At 42.1% G+C, this 16,963-nt stretch overlaps 1 protein-coding gene and 1 long non-coding RNA gene across 3 annotated transcripts in view; one reads left to right on the forward strand and one right to left on the reverse strand.

The window, feature by feature from the left end:
* Positions 1–16,734, forward strand: part of LOC116425554 (uncharacterized) — a 30,384-nt gene extending 13,650 nt beyond the window's left edge. For both annotated transcript variants that reach the window (XM_031973464.2, XM_031973454.2), the window contains exons 4-7: positions 504–710; positions 1,901–2,064; positions 4,705–4,871; positions 6,137–16,734. In XM_031973464.2, the coding sequence (XP_031829324.1) occupies positions 504–710; positions 1,901–2,064; positions 4,705–4,871; positions 6,137–6,433 (835 nt within the window). In that variant the 3' untranslated portion in view covers positions 6,434–16,734. The remainder of the gene's footprint in view (positions 1–503; positions 711–1,900; positions 2,065–4,704; positions 4,872–6,136) is intronic.
* LOC143176924 (uncharacterized) lies at positions 491–16,823 on the reverse strand. The gene is made up of 3 exons (XR_013001474.1): positions 16,736–16,823; positions 1,835–2,110; positions 491–744 (listed from the first exon to the last, which is right to left on the reverse strand). It is a non-coding gene; the product is annotated as an uncharacterized LOC143176924 (long non-coding RNA).
* Positions 16,824–16,963: the final 140 nt, after the last annotated feature.

The following is a 16,963-nucleotide window of genomic DNA, read 5'->3' on the forward strand; positions in this document are numbered from 1 at the left end:
GTTCGAACGAGGCCCTACAGCTTTTAAGTGTCTCGAAGCTCTAGAAGCCTGGAAGTCTTGAAGTTTTCAACCCTTTTTGCTGAAACATTTATATTCGAAAGACTAAGTCGCGAACAAACGATTCAGTTAGTCAAACAGCAAGAGATCACGCTCCTTTTTCTATTAATTTAGCAAGTGATAATTTTATATCAATATTAATATTAATATTAAGCAATTGATATTTCTACTAATTAAGCAATTGATAATATAATATTGATTTAGTTCGATCCACTCAAGGTCTTGTATATTTCAAAGAACCTCCGTTCGCAGAGAGTTAACTCTTTAAAGAGTTTCAAAGACTTCCAGTAGTTCTGAAGACTAACCCTACCAGACGGGTCAAACCGACTTCCTGACCTCATTTTGCAATGATTAACCGTTTGCACTCCAGAAGGTTCTCATTGGAAATACTCGAAAGCACCGAGTTGCTTCGAAACTGGAACTGAACCTGCAATCGCTATGCGCAGGCAGCACCGGCGCGCTTTGAGGTCTTGCTCCATGCCGCCGTCTTATCCAGGGACCTCGCCAGGATGCCAGGCCTCCACCGCGCCGGGTGTGCCTCTGGTGACGCCGCCGAGAGGATTCCTGCACCCGCCGCCGCCGCACTTGGGCCCCAGAGGCCTCAGTCCAGGCCTCCTTTTCCCGGTCTCCACCAGCGTCTCCGCTTTCGGCTGGTGAATATTTCAATGACAAAGAACACCCGGGAACCTGCGCAGATGGAAGCCAAATTGAAATATTGCTGGCGCAGTCGATGGCAACGTGTGACGCAAAGATTCTGTAGAAGTTGTAGTTCAACTTCTATGTTTAACACATTGAACGCCGGCTAAATTTCAGATACTAAAAACTAGAGCGTCGATGATTGTATTGATACATTTTTAAACATCGATTAAACCAAAATTTCTAACTTACGGAAGAGAATAAGGAATTCGATTTTGTAAATTTTACTTTGGATTTGTGTTATACATATCTAAAATGTTACATGAACGTAGGATTAGCAATTAAACCATAGACTAAAAATCTTGCATTATCGCGGGGCCGGCGCTCAATGTGTTAACACTAGATTTATGGACATTTATTCTACTTTATTCTCTCACTCCTAGAACACTACATATTTGTTTATGTAGGTTGCGGAAATTAGAGTTTCAAGAACAGAGAATTATAATGTGCATTCGCATAATTGCACCGACCAAAGTCGACTTAATCATTTAGCGTACTATTTACTACCACTACTAAGCTCGTGTAATTTTGCTATCAACTATTTGGAAGAAATGCAGCAAAATTTTCCATTCTACTTGAAGTGGAAATTTCATTTGTAGATGATAAATTGGTAATAGCAAAATAGTTGTTTGTTTTAGTCCGTGGGTAATGAACAACATTGATTGTTGTTCAATTGGTTTAGAAATGTTCAAAGAATTCAATATCTGTCAAGTGGAAACAAACAATTAAAAAGAAACCTGCGTTTCTGGGCAGGACGTTAAAAATTATGCGGCAATGGGTTAACACTATTTCTACCAAGGTGTCGACAGACACCTGTCGAATTTTCGGATTAAAATTATTTTCCAACCTTAGTCGTATATTCTGAACTGACCTTCGACTTTACCAATAACGATTGTAACATTAACTACAGGAAATGTCCAAAATTCAATTGGAGAAAAATTGTTAAACCGAGAAGAGATTTGTAAGTTAAAATTTCAGTGTCTTTTGACAGCTTCGGTAATAGTGTTAATTAAATATGCTGTTCGTCGGCACGGTTGCACGTGACCAGTGAAAACCGTAGAACTGTGAACTAGAAAGACACCTCTGGCTGGTGCGCCGTTCCGCTAGACATCAGGTCATCTCCCAACTGTAGTTTCGTTCGCTTCAGGGACGCAGTGCCGAAGCAATGTTGCTGCCTCGGTTCGCCACCGGTTCGCTGGTCCATACTGGGCGTCGGCGTGGTGGGCCTCGTTTGCGCGGGTGCTGGCGCTCTGCTGGGGGCCCTGAGGGCCTCAGGCCGAGACCACATTGCAGTCGCACTCCTCATGATCGGTGAGTACCACTTTTTCTTCCCTCCATCGCTCGTGGACTCATTCGTCTAGTGTTAAGAACAGTTGAAGATCATTAGGCTCGACGCGGTAAAGTATTTAAGAAATATTCCGAACATCCCTCGAAGGCGATCGGAAACTTCGATTGGAAATTGGAAATTTCGAGAAGCTCAACTGAGATCATTTTAAGGTAACATTTTAAAAAGTCTTTTGACACCTTTGGTGGAAATGGTGTTGACACTGATTTATTCCTTTGCAATTACTGGAACTACTAATGAGTAATGAACAGTAGTTGAGATTAATAATATGAAGATGCCTAATTTTGTCTTCCTCATTTAATGTCTAGGTAACTGAGGGTTAAGGAAGCCCAGGTTTTACAATAATGAAGATTTATTCAGAGAAATGAAATGATTAAATTAGAATATCAGGATTTAATTACTACGTCTCATGAGAGTTAGTAACGATTCATTTCTCATTTGTAACGAGTGAGAAGAAGGTTCCTCGGTGAATAATTCTAGAAGTTCAATTTTCGAAGGGATAACGACCGCAGAGACGCAACTTCCGAGGAATGTCAGCTTTTTCGGAAGTTAGATAACTTCGAACCGGGAAATTACGAGATAGGGAGCAACGACGCGACGCGACGGTTGGTCAGACCCGCCGATCGCGGGCGCAACGACGACATAGAGGGGAATCGTGCTCGTAACGGTTACTTTCTAAACGTGGGCATGTAACCTGCGACCCGCATAGAATGGCTCTCACAATGGGAGAAAGCTTTAACCTACAGAGACTGACGTCTTACGCCTACACGCGGGGAACCGTGAGATTCGAGGAGCAGAAAATTCAGGATCAGCGAAAAAAGGAAGAGTCGAGGATAACCTGAACCCTCAGAACTTCAGAAACCACCCCATTCAATTTTTAAGGGAGAAATTTCTAGTTCAAGGACTTTAGTTCTTTTGAATTCTAAATTCTCTCTTTTATTTTCGAGGGGTAGAAAATTCGGGATTAGCGAAGAAAGGAAGACTCGAGGATAACTTGAACCCTTAAAACTTCAGAAACCACCCCATTCAATTTTTAAGGGAGGAATTTCTAGTTCAAGGACTTCAAGTCTTTTTAATCCTAAATTCTCCGCTTTTCAAGGCGTTGCGCGCATTTCCCGATGAAACTAAAGCGAATTTTTGTTCGATGAATAGGTGGTTGGAGTATGAAACGTCTTTCTTTAAATTTATGCTCCCCTATCGATCCGTTCACGGTAGATTTTATTGCATTTTCCAGGATTATGATGCAATCCCCTCTCGTAAGACTCAGACGCCTCTCTCGGTCTCGTTCTCTCTTCGCCTGGCGTTTTATTATCCTTAGCGCGGCGTTCTCTTTTCTATTCGACTCGGTCCTTTCTATGTGCTCATTCCGTTCTCTCTGCCTCCCCTGCAACGCTATATCGGCCACCTTGCGCTTACACTCTCTTCCATAGGTCAGGCGATAAGTTCCGAACGAAAACAACCACGAAATATTTTCGAAATTTAACCCTTTGCGCCCTCCAAGTATTAAACCTTTTGAATCTCCGACAATTCACCCTAATTAAGGGATAAGTGAAAAATATCGCAAGTAATCGTTAATCCTCTTAAATCTGTCTGAACTTCGAAATTAAACCAACGAAATTATTCTATAGTTGATTCTAAAGTTACACGAATTCCTAAGAAATCTCAACCCTTTACGTCCCTGACACAATCGTTCACCAAAAACACGTTTCACGGAAGAATAAAAGAATGAACCAAAATCATGACTGAATTCGAAATGAAACGAAGAATACAGTTCATTCTAAAATCCTGCAAATTTCAAGAGGAAATTTCAACCCTTTACGCCCCTAACAATCGTCCACAAAACCCTCACAGCTCACAGGAAAACCAAAGCGGAACTGAATTCAAAATGAAACCAACGAAGCGTTATTCCACAGTCCATTCGAAACCCCCGAAAATCTAAACTCTAGAATTCCAAAGGGGAAATTCCTGCGGCCAGCCCTTCTTTTCACGCTGCCGCGGCGAACGTCGCGTTTCACGGTGAAAAAAATGGGAAGGATTGCGGGTCACGTCGTTGACCAATATGGCAGGCCATGCGTTAACAAAGCCGCGGCGACTTAACGAGAGCGGCGGATCGGTCGTACCTCGGATAAGAAATTCCAGAGTCCGAGGCGGAAAAGTGGAAAGATCCGAGAGAGCGTGCGCGCGTAGCCGCGAAAACTCGGGACAATTATGCTACCCCGGAGGATGTTTTCTCGGCTCTCACTATTCTCGCGTGCCGACTTTCGTGAGAAAACGCGACAACGGCTAGCCGCCGGTTCGCATCGCGCGACGCGATCGCTGTGAACGCACCTTTACGCGTTCGCTTCCTGTAACTTTCGTTCGCGCGATAGAATATTCATGGAACAGCTCGAAAAATATTTAACCCCGTTGCCCTGTGATCTTTTTTTTCTCAGCTGCGATCGATACAACCGTGTCGTTAATAATTTATCCTGAGAAGAGAGAAATTCTGTGCATGTTGTATTTGATTGTTTTATAGTAATGCAGTTTTCTTTGATATTTCTTCTGCCTCGAGTGATTAAGACGAACAAAACTTGTTTAAAACATGACAAGACGTGTTTCTGTTGCAGGTATAGGAGTGGTCCTGGTAACCGTGAGCGCTGTAGCGTGGCGAGTAAATTGCGGCAGTTTCTTTGGTTTCACGGGGATCTCGGGGATCTCGGGGATCCCGCCGGCGAGGCCGATCCATCCGTACGCCCCGGAGTTTCAGTTCAGAACGCCACCTCCGAGTTATCAGGTGACATTTTTTCGATTCCTCCCGTTGCCTTCGTTTCACGCTGTTTCACGCTCGTTTCCGTGATAGGTTTTGCACTCGAAATTCACCTTGTCGCGCATTAAGTGCTTCTACAAACACATTCTTCTTCGAAACATTCTTTTGACCCTTCGCACTCGAAAGTTTATCACTTGAAATATTCAACCCTTTCTAGTTAGATGCACACAAAATTCTTTAAGATAAATTTATCAAGAAATCAATTAGGGAACAAGCTATTTTCTTTCAATATTTCACGTGTTGATGCAGTGTACAAAGGTTAATAGTAAATACCAATATTTATAATTTCCACCACTTGATTTGATTCGCAAAATATAATATTAAACTTTGCACGATGCGTCAATATATGGGATATTGAAATAAAATAATTCTCCTTCTTAATTGATGTATGTTTTCGCATTAATTCGTTTCAAAGAACATCGTCTGTGTCTCATCGGAGAATGTTGAATATTTTTAGTGAAAAACTTTCGAATGCAAAGGGTTAACCCTTTCTAGTTCAAGGACTTCGGGTCTTTTAAATTCTAAATTCTCCCTCTTATTTTCGAGGGGTAGAAAATTCGGAATTAGCGAAAAAAGGAAGAAACGTCCGAAGAAACTGAAAATAATCTATTGTTACAATTTTTATAATTGCATATTAATCGTATTAAATGCTCGGTAGTTCTAGTGTTAAGATTCATTAAAATATTTAATATTATAACTGGTGCAATATCGGAGCCTACAGAGTTCAAAGGGTCAACGCTACATTTACGGAACCCATCGATTTGACGGATACTGAATTTTTCAAAGATTATTTAGTAACAGCTTTCATCGATGTTGCTTCATGCAATTATGCGAATGCGTATTGCTGAAAATAACCTATTGTTACAATTTTTATAATTGCATATTAATCGTATTAACCCCTTGCCCCACAACGAGTGAGACTCGTGGTGAAGATTTTCAACATGATTGAACAAATATCTATATTACTCAGTTCATTCGAATTCAAAGTAAATATTATCCCTCTGTAATCCACTATTATACTTAAAAGGAAATATAGGCATAACATTTGCATAGAATTTTTCTCTTTTTCCAATAAATTATTAACGAGAAAGTAGCCGTTTCGATCAGAGTTCAGAAAGAAATCATAGGCCAAGGGGTTAAATGCTCGGTGGTTCTAGTGTTAAATTTATCCTCCCCAACACGAAAAAACGCTTCATTCGCGCGGAGATCAATCTTCGAATTTTGCGTTTCAGGCGAGTATGCAAGACTACAGGCTGCGACTGCTGCTGCTGGACCGTTTGCAGCCGACGTCCTCGCCCCCGCCGACCTACAGGTCGAACGCGGGCAGCATCGTGGCGCCCGGCACCGCCAGAGAGAGCAGGCCGCCCAGCTACTGCTCCAGATCGAACGTCCCGTCTGCGACGAGTATCGCGCCCTCGAAGAAAGACGCGAACCTGGTCAGGATCGTTCAGACCGAGTCCGAGCCGGTGATCCTCAGCGGCGATCAGACTCCCCCCGTCGCCGCTGTCGAGGTGCTCGCGCACCTCTGATCATTCTTCCGTTCTTCTGATCACTGTATCTTCCCTCGCTGCTAGAGGAACGGCTGACCCATGGGTAAAGCTCGTTGGCTTGCGTCTCGAGTCCCTGGCGTCTTCTCGAGGCGATCTGTTCACGGTGCCATTTTGTCCATTGCGCAAACTATGTAAGAAGCTACACTGGAAAGTGTCTCTTTCAGAGTTGAAGCCTCAGTTTCCTTTGGAAGATACTCGGTGTTGTAGAAGTGAGCCCTAAGCTTAAGGGACTTGTACAGTAGTAAAGTGTTTTCGATTGATTGGCTTTTGCAAATGGAATCGCTTGTGTTGTGAACACGAGTCCTTGGCCTAAGCTTAGGACTGTAGCTGTTAACAGTATCGTAGTAAAGTGTTTTCGATTGATTGGCTTTTGGAAATGGAGTCGCTAGTGTTGTGAACGTGAGCCTCAGCCTATAAGCTTAGGGGACTCTTTATAGTGCTGAAAAAAGACTGTGTTTCCTAGTTGTCTTCTGAAAATCGGACAACTGGTGTTGTTAATGGGAGTCCTTAGTGTACAGGCTTAGGGGACTCGAGCTTTTTATAGCGCTGTAGACGTTGAACTTTGTGTTCCGATGAACAGAATCGCATCGCGAAGGGGTTCCACGATGAGAGAAAGGACGCCACGGACTTCGCGATAGAAACCAATTGCTGTAAAGGAATTACCCGCAGTGCAATACAGCCCTTAGGGTTCCTCTGTCTCCGTTCCGGCACGCCGTTACTGAAATCGTAGCTTCCACTGGCCCCGACTCGACAGTCGGGCTGCGTCCAGACTGGATCGCCGATGTTGCGGCCAACTTCTCAACGAGCGAGCTTTCTCGTGGAACGGATTTACCAGCGCTTTGACGGCCGCGCTCGCTTATACGTTCGCGTGATTGGACCAAATGTCTTCCTTCTCTATCACTGAATTGTCTAGCTTCTAATTAACGAGAAATACACTGTGATTTGAAAAGTGACAATAAGTCTCATGGGTTTAAGTGTACCTTAATTTCGTAGCTTATCGGACTGCCATTGCTATACTTCAAGGCCTAACGTTGCCGCGTCGTTAACGCACACCTGTTAACCGCGTACATTGCTTTTGTAATAATTCCTGTAACGAACGTTGCAGCTTCGAACGATTCTCTCGAAGGACATATCTCGATTCTCAAGGAAATCATTTATTTAACTAACGATCTTGAATCGGCATTCTGTACTCGAAGTAACGGTCCGATCAACTTCCGGAAAGAGCCAGTATAAACACTCCACACGGCCGTCAAAGCGGCGACCATTTCAGCGCGACGACCGCTCTCGAGCAAAATGGCGCCGGCGAGAATCTCCAACGAGCACGCGCCATTCGCGGCCGAGTCGGCGCCATTTCGACGAGTAGAACCGACAGAGCACGCGTTTTAACGCTAGAACTGTCGGTTGCACTAATTTATTCCCGATTTCTCGGAGGCGGATGCATTCCTCGAGACTCGAGGCGACCGTTCGCCGAATTTGCCAAGCAATTTCTCGCGAAACCGTCCCCGCGGTCTCGACAACTGTAAGATAAAGATTCCGACGCGGATTCCACGGTTCTAGCGTTAATCTTCCGGCGTTTCGACCAATTTTTCCGTTGTGATATAGAGAAAGGGAGCAAGGAGCAGCGGCTGGCGTGCACGCGAGAACGGTTCGAGGATATTTTCGCGGCCGGCGACGATGGAGACGAATTTGACGGGGGAACGTCGGCGTGTGAGAGTAGTTTGAAAGATGAAACTTCAGTTTTCATTCTCTAACGATGTAATATTTTGTGCGGAGAGCGGGCGATTCACTGTTGTATCGTTCGTGTCGTAGAACGGGGAGACCGACGCTTCGGCAGCCATTTTCAATGAGCGCGACGCGCTCGTACAGTAAACCGTATCGATACTTTGCTGTTGGAATGTTTTGTCAGCTACCTTTCCGGCGTTTCCACTCGGAGTTCCCCTGTATGGATAGGAAAGTCTCGGCGAGCAAAGAGGCACTGTTATTTTTCGAATATTTCGAAGACCTCTATCTCCTCTTCGTTAAAATGGCGGACAGCGTTGCGTGGCGTGAAGCGTGCGATATTTTTCATTGACACTGGAGTGCGTTTACTACGTTCCCCCGTTGAACCGAACGATTTTTAAGTAGTACATTCCATGACATTGATACTTTAGCAATCGAACGGTCGTTCGGGCGTATTCAGATTTTAGGAACTTCGTATCGAGTCGTGTTGGTACGATGTATACTCATCGATAGGCCGCGGGCGTCGCGCGTGTTCGAGGTCCGCGAAACTTGGGAGCAAGCTGGATATTCCAATGGAATTTTGCACGCGTTATTTGCTAGTGGTTGTTTAATGGTAACCTCTTCTCCTTTAAGATCGAGTTAGATTCAAGCTTTCAATTGGATTCGATAGATTAACTGTTTAGTTTTCATACGAATGGAGTATCAGTTGTAGATATAGAATGAGCAACGAGTTCTCTTCCTTTTCTACCGGATTGTTAACGATTAAGTAGTCCCACTGAGCACTGTTGTGGAAGGAATCGAATAAGCGGTTAATGATCAGCATTTAACATTTAGACAACCTGAGAGGAAGCTATAGTCTCCTTTATTAATTTCGATCGAAATTATCAAAGTAAGAAAAATGCGAATGTCTCCAGTCGAACGTCTACTAATGACAATAAATAAACAGAATGGCAATCTAAGGCGAAAATGGGTTGGCTAAGTGTTAACCTTTTCGATTCGAATTCCAATGAATCTTCGCGGATAATTAATCAATTTTTAACAACTACATCCATTCGAGATTTCTTTTTACGATTATTAGATAGGCATGCTTTTCTAATTGATTTATCGATATGCAAACTGAATTGAAAATCTCATTAGAATTTCAATAGAACATCTTTAGAGTTTCTATACAGAAATTTCGAGAACTCAATTTAACTGCTCGGTATTCTAGTGTTAATTACCATTTAAACCCGATAACCATATATTACTAAATTCTTTCGAGCGAAACATTATTCAATTGTTATAATGCAGAGCAAACAGCCACAGAGTATACCTAGAGTTTCTCTTGTTTTAATCAACGATTAACAACCAAGTGCTCGATCATAGTTGAGATAGAAATCGTAGACCAAAGGGTTGAAAGAAAATTGCAAGCTTGTTTCGAAGATAGTAGAGACTTCTAGCAGATAAAGCGTGAATTATCGAGTGAAATTCTCTGAAATTCGTCGATTCTGACGCGTGAACGTCCGCGGTCCGCTCGTTGCCAGCGTTCTTCGCGTTTATTTATTGCGTGTAAAGAGGACACTTACTTCGATGTGTCGGCGCGTTACCTGTAAATACCGATTATATCGAAGTTCGTCGCAGTATTGTACTACTTCCGGTCTGTAACATGTAAAATACTCGCGAGACGGAAGTCGGGTGTATGTTCGTTCGCGCGTGGAACGGTCTGTGGAAATTTGTAAGGTCTTCCTCTATATGTAGCTGCGATTCGCGATGCGTTTGTCGCGTTAGGTTGGCCTGAAAGTATTCTCGCTTCGTGTTTCATTCAATTTTCATCATTCTAATGAATCGACATAACGAGCCTTTCAATGTCACCGAACAAATGCAATGGAACTTCTCAATTTTACCGAATAAATGCAATGGAACGTTTCAATTGTAATGAATGAACACAACGAAACTTTAGTAACCATTCAACGAGAATTTTCCGAAGCACTATAAAACGTTTGCATAGAACATTCAATTAAATACTAAAGAATATGAGACATACTTTACGATTAAACATTTTTAACTGCTCACTTGTCCATTGCAACTTTCGATTCTAGACATTCCAGGCTTCGAATGGTTAATGAATCGTAACACTACGCAGAGTAATTAACGCTAAACCTACCAAACAGTTAGAGCGACTCATTTCCAATTTTGTATCAAAATTAAAATACGTTTCTCGAGATTCGAGGAGTCTCCGTCACGTATCTCTATAAACTCACTGTTAGTTAACAATCTTATAATCACTTAACAATCTTATAATCACAATTTTTCGTATAATTACACTTGTCCATTGCAACTTTCGATTCTAGACATTCCAGGCTTCGAATGGTTAATGAATCGTAACACTACGCAGAGTAATTAACGCTAACCTACCAAACAGCTAGAGCGACTCATTTCCAATTTTGTATCAAAATTAGAATACGTTTCTCGAGATTCGATGAGTCTGCTAGTCACGTATCTCTATAAACACGGTTAGTTAACAATCTGTCGCAAAAACGCCTTCACACTTCATAGTTCGCAAAATAAAAATTCTGAAATGAGTCAATTTAACTCGTTCAGTAGTTCTACTGTTAATTATGGAGATGTCTGCAATACTTTTAGGTCAACTGGGTAGTCGAAGGAAGACGGAAACCCGTAGTTCGAATGAATTGAAGGCAGTTCTCATAGTTTTAGAGAAATCGTGTCACTTTTTCATGTATATCACATTGAACATTGAAATTTTATCGTCGCACATTGTCGTCCGTGAAACACGGGACACGTATGAACCAGAGGTCCAGAAAAACTGCGCGGCGAAAGACTTTTAGGCTTCTAGATCGGTATTCCCTTGTAACGGACGAGTTTAGCGAATAGATCTCGGCGGCGGTTTATAGTTTCGGGCACGATACGGTGTTGTGATACGCGGAAAACATGGAGTTTTAACTAGAGATATATTAGGAGATACTCATCGGAGAAGTAGACGAGGGAACGGTGTCGATTTACTCGATAGGAAATCATTTATCGCGGTAACTTGTAACTGTAGATACTCAATCGGAACTATCGAACGATCGAGTCGAACGATGGCTTTTCGGGCGGTTAACACATTGCGCACTGGCAACGATAAATCTTTTTTTTTTATATAAGATAGCTTATGCAACTTCGTTAATTGCCACAGTAAAAAAATATTAAATTTGATTCGAACTTATCTATTTAAAATATATTACACAATATATCTGTGTTTTTATATATATAATGATTCATTGTTTCTGGAAATTGCTGGTACGCGATGTGTTAACATAAATATTTTAAACAAGAGCTCCCAACGATTCTCGAATAAAAAGCTACCACTCGAAATCGCAATTCGAACGAATATCTTCAATGAATCTGTAAGTAAGCGTATAGATTGTTCAGACACTAAGTAAACTAGATCTAAACGAGGAACAAACGCATATTCTAAATTCGTAAAGAACAACACGCCAAAAGCCAAGGAACACGTACAACTAATATAACTGTAGCGATACCTGTTATTAACCCTTTGCACTCGAGAGACGACTCTCGGTCACTTGACTCGAATCAGTAGAATTCCAAAGTCTTCGTTATGATATCAAGCTTTAATATATATTTTGAACTCGAATTAACTAATATATATATATATATTAGTTAATTCGAGTTCAAAGTAAAAATTATTCCTCTGGAATCAATTATTATACTTAGAAAGAAATATAGGCGTAACGTATGCTTAGAATTTTTCTCTTTTTCTAAGAAATTATTAATGACAAAGTAGCCGTGTCGATCAGAGTTGAGAAAGAAATCATAGGTCAAGGGGTTAACACGTGAAATATTCGAAGTATCTATGTTCCTTGATTTATGTTTTCCCATTAGTCTCAGAGGATGTCTCGTGAGATGTTGGACATCTTTAGTAGAAAACTGTCGAGTACAGAGGGTCAATGGTTCGCGTGTGTCGTTACTGAATAATTAATTATAAAAGGAAACGAGAGCGTGCTCGGTTTCACGGTCGACAACGTGCTCCTTCGAGTCGGAGGGAAAGCGAGGGGAGAGGGGCGAACTCGAAGCTGCACAAGCTAATTGAAAATTGCATCGGACGATGCAGCTTTAGGGTTAAGGACGCTACCGAAAGCTTTAACGCCATACAATAACGTTTACTACTCGCTTCGATGTAACACGACTACGAAAAGAAAGAAAAAAGGGGACAGAGACAGACTCTCTCTGTTAGTGTCGCGCGAGGAACGAGAATCTCGTGAGCTGCGTATTATACATATATACATATTTTTGTAATTATTAGTGGTTAAAAGTTACGGAATATCGTCGTCGAACGTAGCGAAAAGAAGGGGACGTTCTGATCCGACAGCGGCCAACATTGGACGATTGCAACCCTCGAGACGCGAATGTCGAGCGATCGGTTCGAAACGAAGCAACTTAACTCTCTGTAGGCCCATGTGACTTTCAAGTCACATATCAGTATATTGGCGTCTTTTTGATTTATTTCATTTTGCACTCGAAGTGGTGAATAAAATTAAGTAACCAGTTAAACTTCCACTTTTATATGCTCAGGCGTGAAAGTTTAACGGCATTGTAACTTGAAAGTTACAAAATATATTTGTTCGATGAAATTTTTGAAACTATTGAATACATTGTTAATTCGTATTCGTATGTGGATATTTATTAATTTTGTACTGCATAGATTTTGTTATAATCATGAACAAAAATTCGGCCCATAGAGGGTTAAGAAACGGAGGTTTCAGTATGATGATCGTAGAAAACGCGAGTGAAGGCGAAAGACTGGCAGTCGAAGCGTCAGCAACGTTAGCACTAGAACTACCGGATGACTCAACGCGACCTGTTCATGATTTCTAGTTACTAAAGCACATACTTCTTTTAGAAACTAACCCTTTACGGACGAATGTTGAAATTTCAGCGACAGGAAATTTTCATGATTCTAGCACTAAGTCGCAAATGATTGGATTACTAAAACACTAAGAGATCAGCACCTAGTTTTTCCTGTTATTTAAGCAATTGATGTATCATTTAGCTTCATCTGCTGGTTTTATATGTTTCTAAGAATCCTCGTCCGCAAAGGGTTAAAGAAGCTGATTGATGCCTGAACTGAAGCATAGCTTAATTGAAATGTTAATGAACGCACGCTTATAGCTCCTACGAAGAAACTTGGGAAGCTCGGTTGAAGTGCAGTAGCTTTAGCGTTGGCTGGCGACGAGCTAGAGATTCCGATGGATGAAACCTTCATCCTGTTTGCCACGTGTCTCTGATTAACACGTTCGCTACCAGCGTTTATTTACGGTCTTAATTACATTTTTTTCGATCCAATCTAAACGAAATATTAGAAAAATGAAACGAGTTCAGTTGCTAAATATAATGCAGTTCTTTTAACGAACGCCTGATAATTTGTGAATAAATTGTGTAACACAGGATTACGGTCGTCAAATAGGTGATACTGATAGCCAACGTGTTAAAATCACAGCAAACATGGAATTACAATCGTGGTTACTCGTATAATGAGCGACTGAAGTGTCGGATATGGAAAAGAGACAGTGAAATCATCGAATCGCGTTTCTCTGCTCGGCCCGAGTCAATCCAGCAAGCTAAAAGGTCACAGGGGCAATGGGACTGTTCCACTCAGAATGCTCGGTAGCTATAGAATAACAGCGACGTCACCGGCCGAGCCACGTGACGAAGGAAGCAGACGTAACGGAACGCGACGGAGTGAGACGTAACGATCATTGACCTCGACTATGTTCCCCGTGTCGTCGAGGTGACTCTGGGAGGCTCCGAGCGGCTCGAAGTTCAAGTATCGATTTTACTTAACGTTGCTTAACAAAACTTACCTCAAAATTCTACGGGAGTCGTGAACGCGTCGCTTGTTTCCGAAAGACTGACTGTCCTTACAGTTTCTCGAGTTTTCGAAAGCAGGAATCATTATGGGATACATAATTAGGTATCGGTCAACCCAAAAGGGGATTAGCGTAACGATAGAGGAAGAGGGGAAGGTTTATATTGCGATTTCGAAGGGATTAACTCCGGGATTAAGTTTCCAAGAATTGGAAAAGGGGCGTATACCTGCTACAATACCCAGAATGACCGAGGTGAAGCGTACGGCGGGTCACCCTTGCCCTTGTGTACGTTCAACTTTTAGGTTTGACTCACAACGTGAGAGATACACAGTAAATACTGTCCGTTGCAGCGAACTTGGCACTTGTGACGTCAGGGGCGGAGCCAGTCGCAGTAGGTCCGCCCATCCGAGTCCGGGAAACGCTCTCCACGCCCTCTGACGCGCGACTTTAGCGAAGGGGCGTGTCCTTTGAAACTGACCACTTAGATAAACGTGCCAAGTTAGCTGCAACGGATGGTAGAGACGGTGTCGAGGGTAGTGTGATTAGAATGGGGAAATTGTGGGACAGTTTACTCTTTCTTCGGCGTTATCGTTGGATTCTGCAGTGGTTGTGGAGATTGTTGAATGATGACTGGAGAAAACTCAACCGTTAGGTTGCTTGCTGGTTTCACTGATTGAGTGCTATGGTGTGTTGAAGGGAACTTGGGGATACATCAGGGATGATGTTGCATTTGCGAAGAGGTCTCGGGTGGCGCAATTGTCCAATGTTCGCTGTGTGTACCTAACGTGTCAGTAGCTTCTCAAGTGATTTCACTCTTTTTCTTTCTCCTCGCCGCGGTTTCATCGTTTTAGAACTTTATCCGTAGAGAATAAAGAGGACGCTCGACGGGGAGGAGCGTGGAAACGGGGAAGCCTGTTATCGATCGTTACGAATGTAAATGATAACGTGGATATATCTATTTTTCTCGTGTTCGTTTGTTGGATCGCGGACGCCGATCGCGCGTCGATGTTCATAGATTATCCTGCAAAATTTCTTTCACCTGTACCGGCGGTCTGTTCATTGAACGGGGAACGATGCGGTCGGAGGGTCGGTTAACGCTGGATTTATGGAACAAGTGAATTTCACTGGTATTAGATTTTTATGGACATTCCGTAGACAGAATTCGATCGAGTCGCACGAATACGTGCCCTGATTCTACTATTAAAACCAGAATTTTCGAAATCGAAATGAACATCGATTTTTCTGAGAATAGAACAAACTGTAATTGTCTGTAAATCTAGTGTTGACAGTTGTGTTGGCAACCGAACTGTTAGTTCACTGGAACTCTGAATAATAGAAGCTTTGATTGCAAAGATCGTTGGTTTTGTTAAATTTTCTCGATATTCGCGAATTGCGCGGAGGAAAATGGACGAATCGGTTGTCGACACAACGATATACGAATCTTGCGAATGAAAATTCACGAGGGATTTCGCGGACCTGTCGAAGAATTGAATGCCACCTGCGGATCGTTTTGGTGGAATGATCGAAGCGCTGGGAATATTGTTTGCCGTTCTGCGTACGACATTTAGGTTGTTCTTGTACGATTCCGACAGACTTGACAGTAAGTAGGATTGTAAGAAGTGAGAGGATGTGGGAGCGAGAGTTTCGAAAGGCGGCCTTAACTAGTGCTGGGATCAAGTACGCGTTTTTCAGCGAGCACCGGCGAAAGACAAGAGAACTTCGTACGGTTTGTTCGATTCTACTCAAATAATCATTCGAACATCGAAAATGTCTGATTTTGGAAGTTGGATGCATTCGTCGCAATTAGACTGCGGACTTTTACGCGACTATATAAGAATATTATTCGAAAAAATAGAATACTCTATAAAAGAAATAATTGAAAATTATTTTTCCTGTGCACTCGAGAAATATTCATTTTCCGATGAAATATCGAAGATACTTTTTGCAACTATGTTTCATGTCGATATATTATACGAAACATATTGAATGTTCGATTTTATAATTTTCACGAGTGAAATTAACCCTTTGCGGACGAGTGTCAACATTTCGACGAGATGAAGTTTTCATGTTTCGAAGATTAAGTTATAAACAAATAATTTAATTACTCGAACGTCGAGAGATCAGCACGTAGTTTCCCTTTTTTCTATTAATTAAGCAATTGATATATAATTGATCTCTATCTCTTCAAGGTTTCGAACATTTCAAAGAATCTTCGTCCGAAAAGGGTTAATGGAGCTGTTAGAGAAATGGGAATTGAAATTTCGAAGGGTGTTACCGGCGAAATATCGGGAAAACGTTAGTTTCGATAAATTTGTGCAACGTTGCACTGTGAAACGCATAAAAATCTGCAGTTTAGTGGCGACGCTTCCGGAATAATCGATTTCGAGGGACGAAACGTTTCAATTTGGTTGATAGGCTGCGAATCTGACGTGTTCAAGCGTACTGAATATATAATTTCAGCGTTCCACTGCCATTCGGTTAGGTTCCGATTATAATTACACGCACTGCCATATATTCACGGATGTTTCTTGTCGGATACGACGCTTGATCCCGCCACTAGCCTTAACCAAACTCGCACTGATTCGTGATATGAGAACAGATCAACTAAGAGTCATCGATCGAATGAACATATTGTTCCTTGATATTATTGTAGGACAATTTGTATATTTACGAGAACAAATATATTTATCTGACTTACTTGGCTTCGTGATCCTGTGGAATCGTCAGTGGACGAGGAATTTCATTCGTCGCCTCCACCGTTTTGCACTCGAGAACCGACCGGTTCGGCAAAGTTTGATACGGCGGAATTATGAAACTCGATATTCGATATCGCGTCAATGTGATTGATTAGTGACGATATTGGAATATTATTGAAATATCATGTTATCGAGGATAACGTAGAATATTAGAATAAAACAGCTCCATC

The sequence above is a fragment of the Nomia melanderi genome, chromosome 2 (assembly GCF_051020985.1).
Source record: "Nomia melanderi isolate GNS246 chromosome 2, iyNomMela1, whole genome shotgun sequence".
Classification (NCBI taxonomy): Eukaryota; Metazoa; Arthropoda; class Insecta; order Hymenoptera; family Halictidae; genus Nomia; species Nomia melanderi.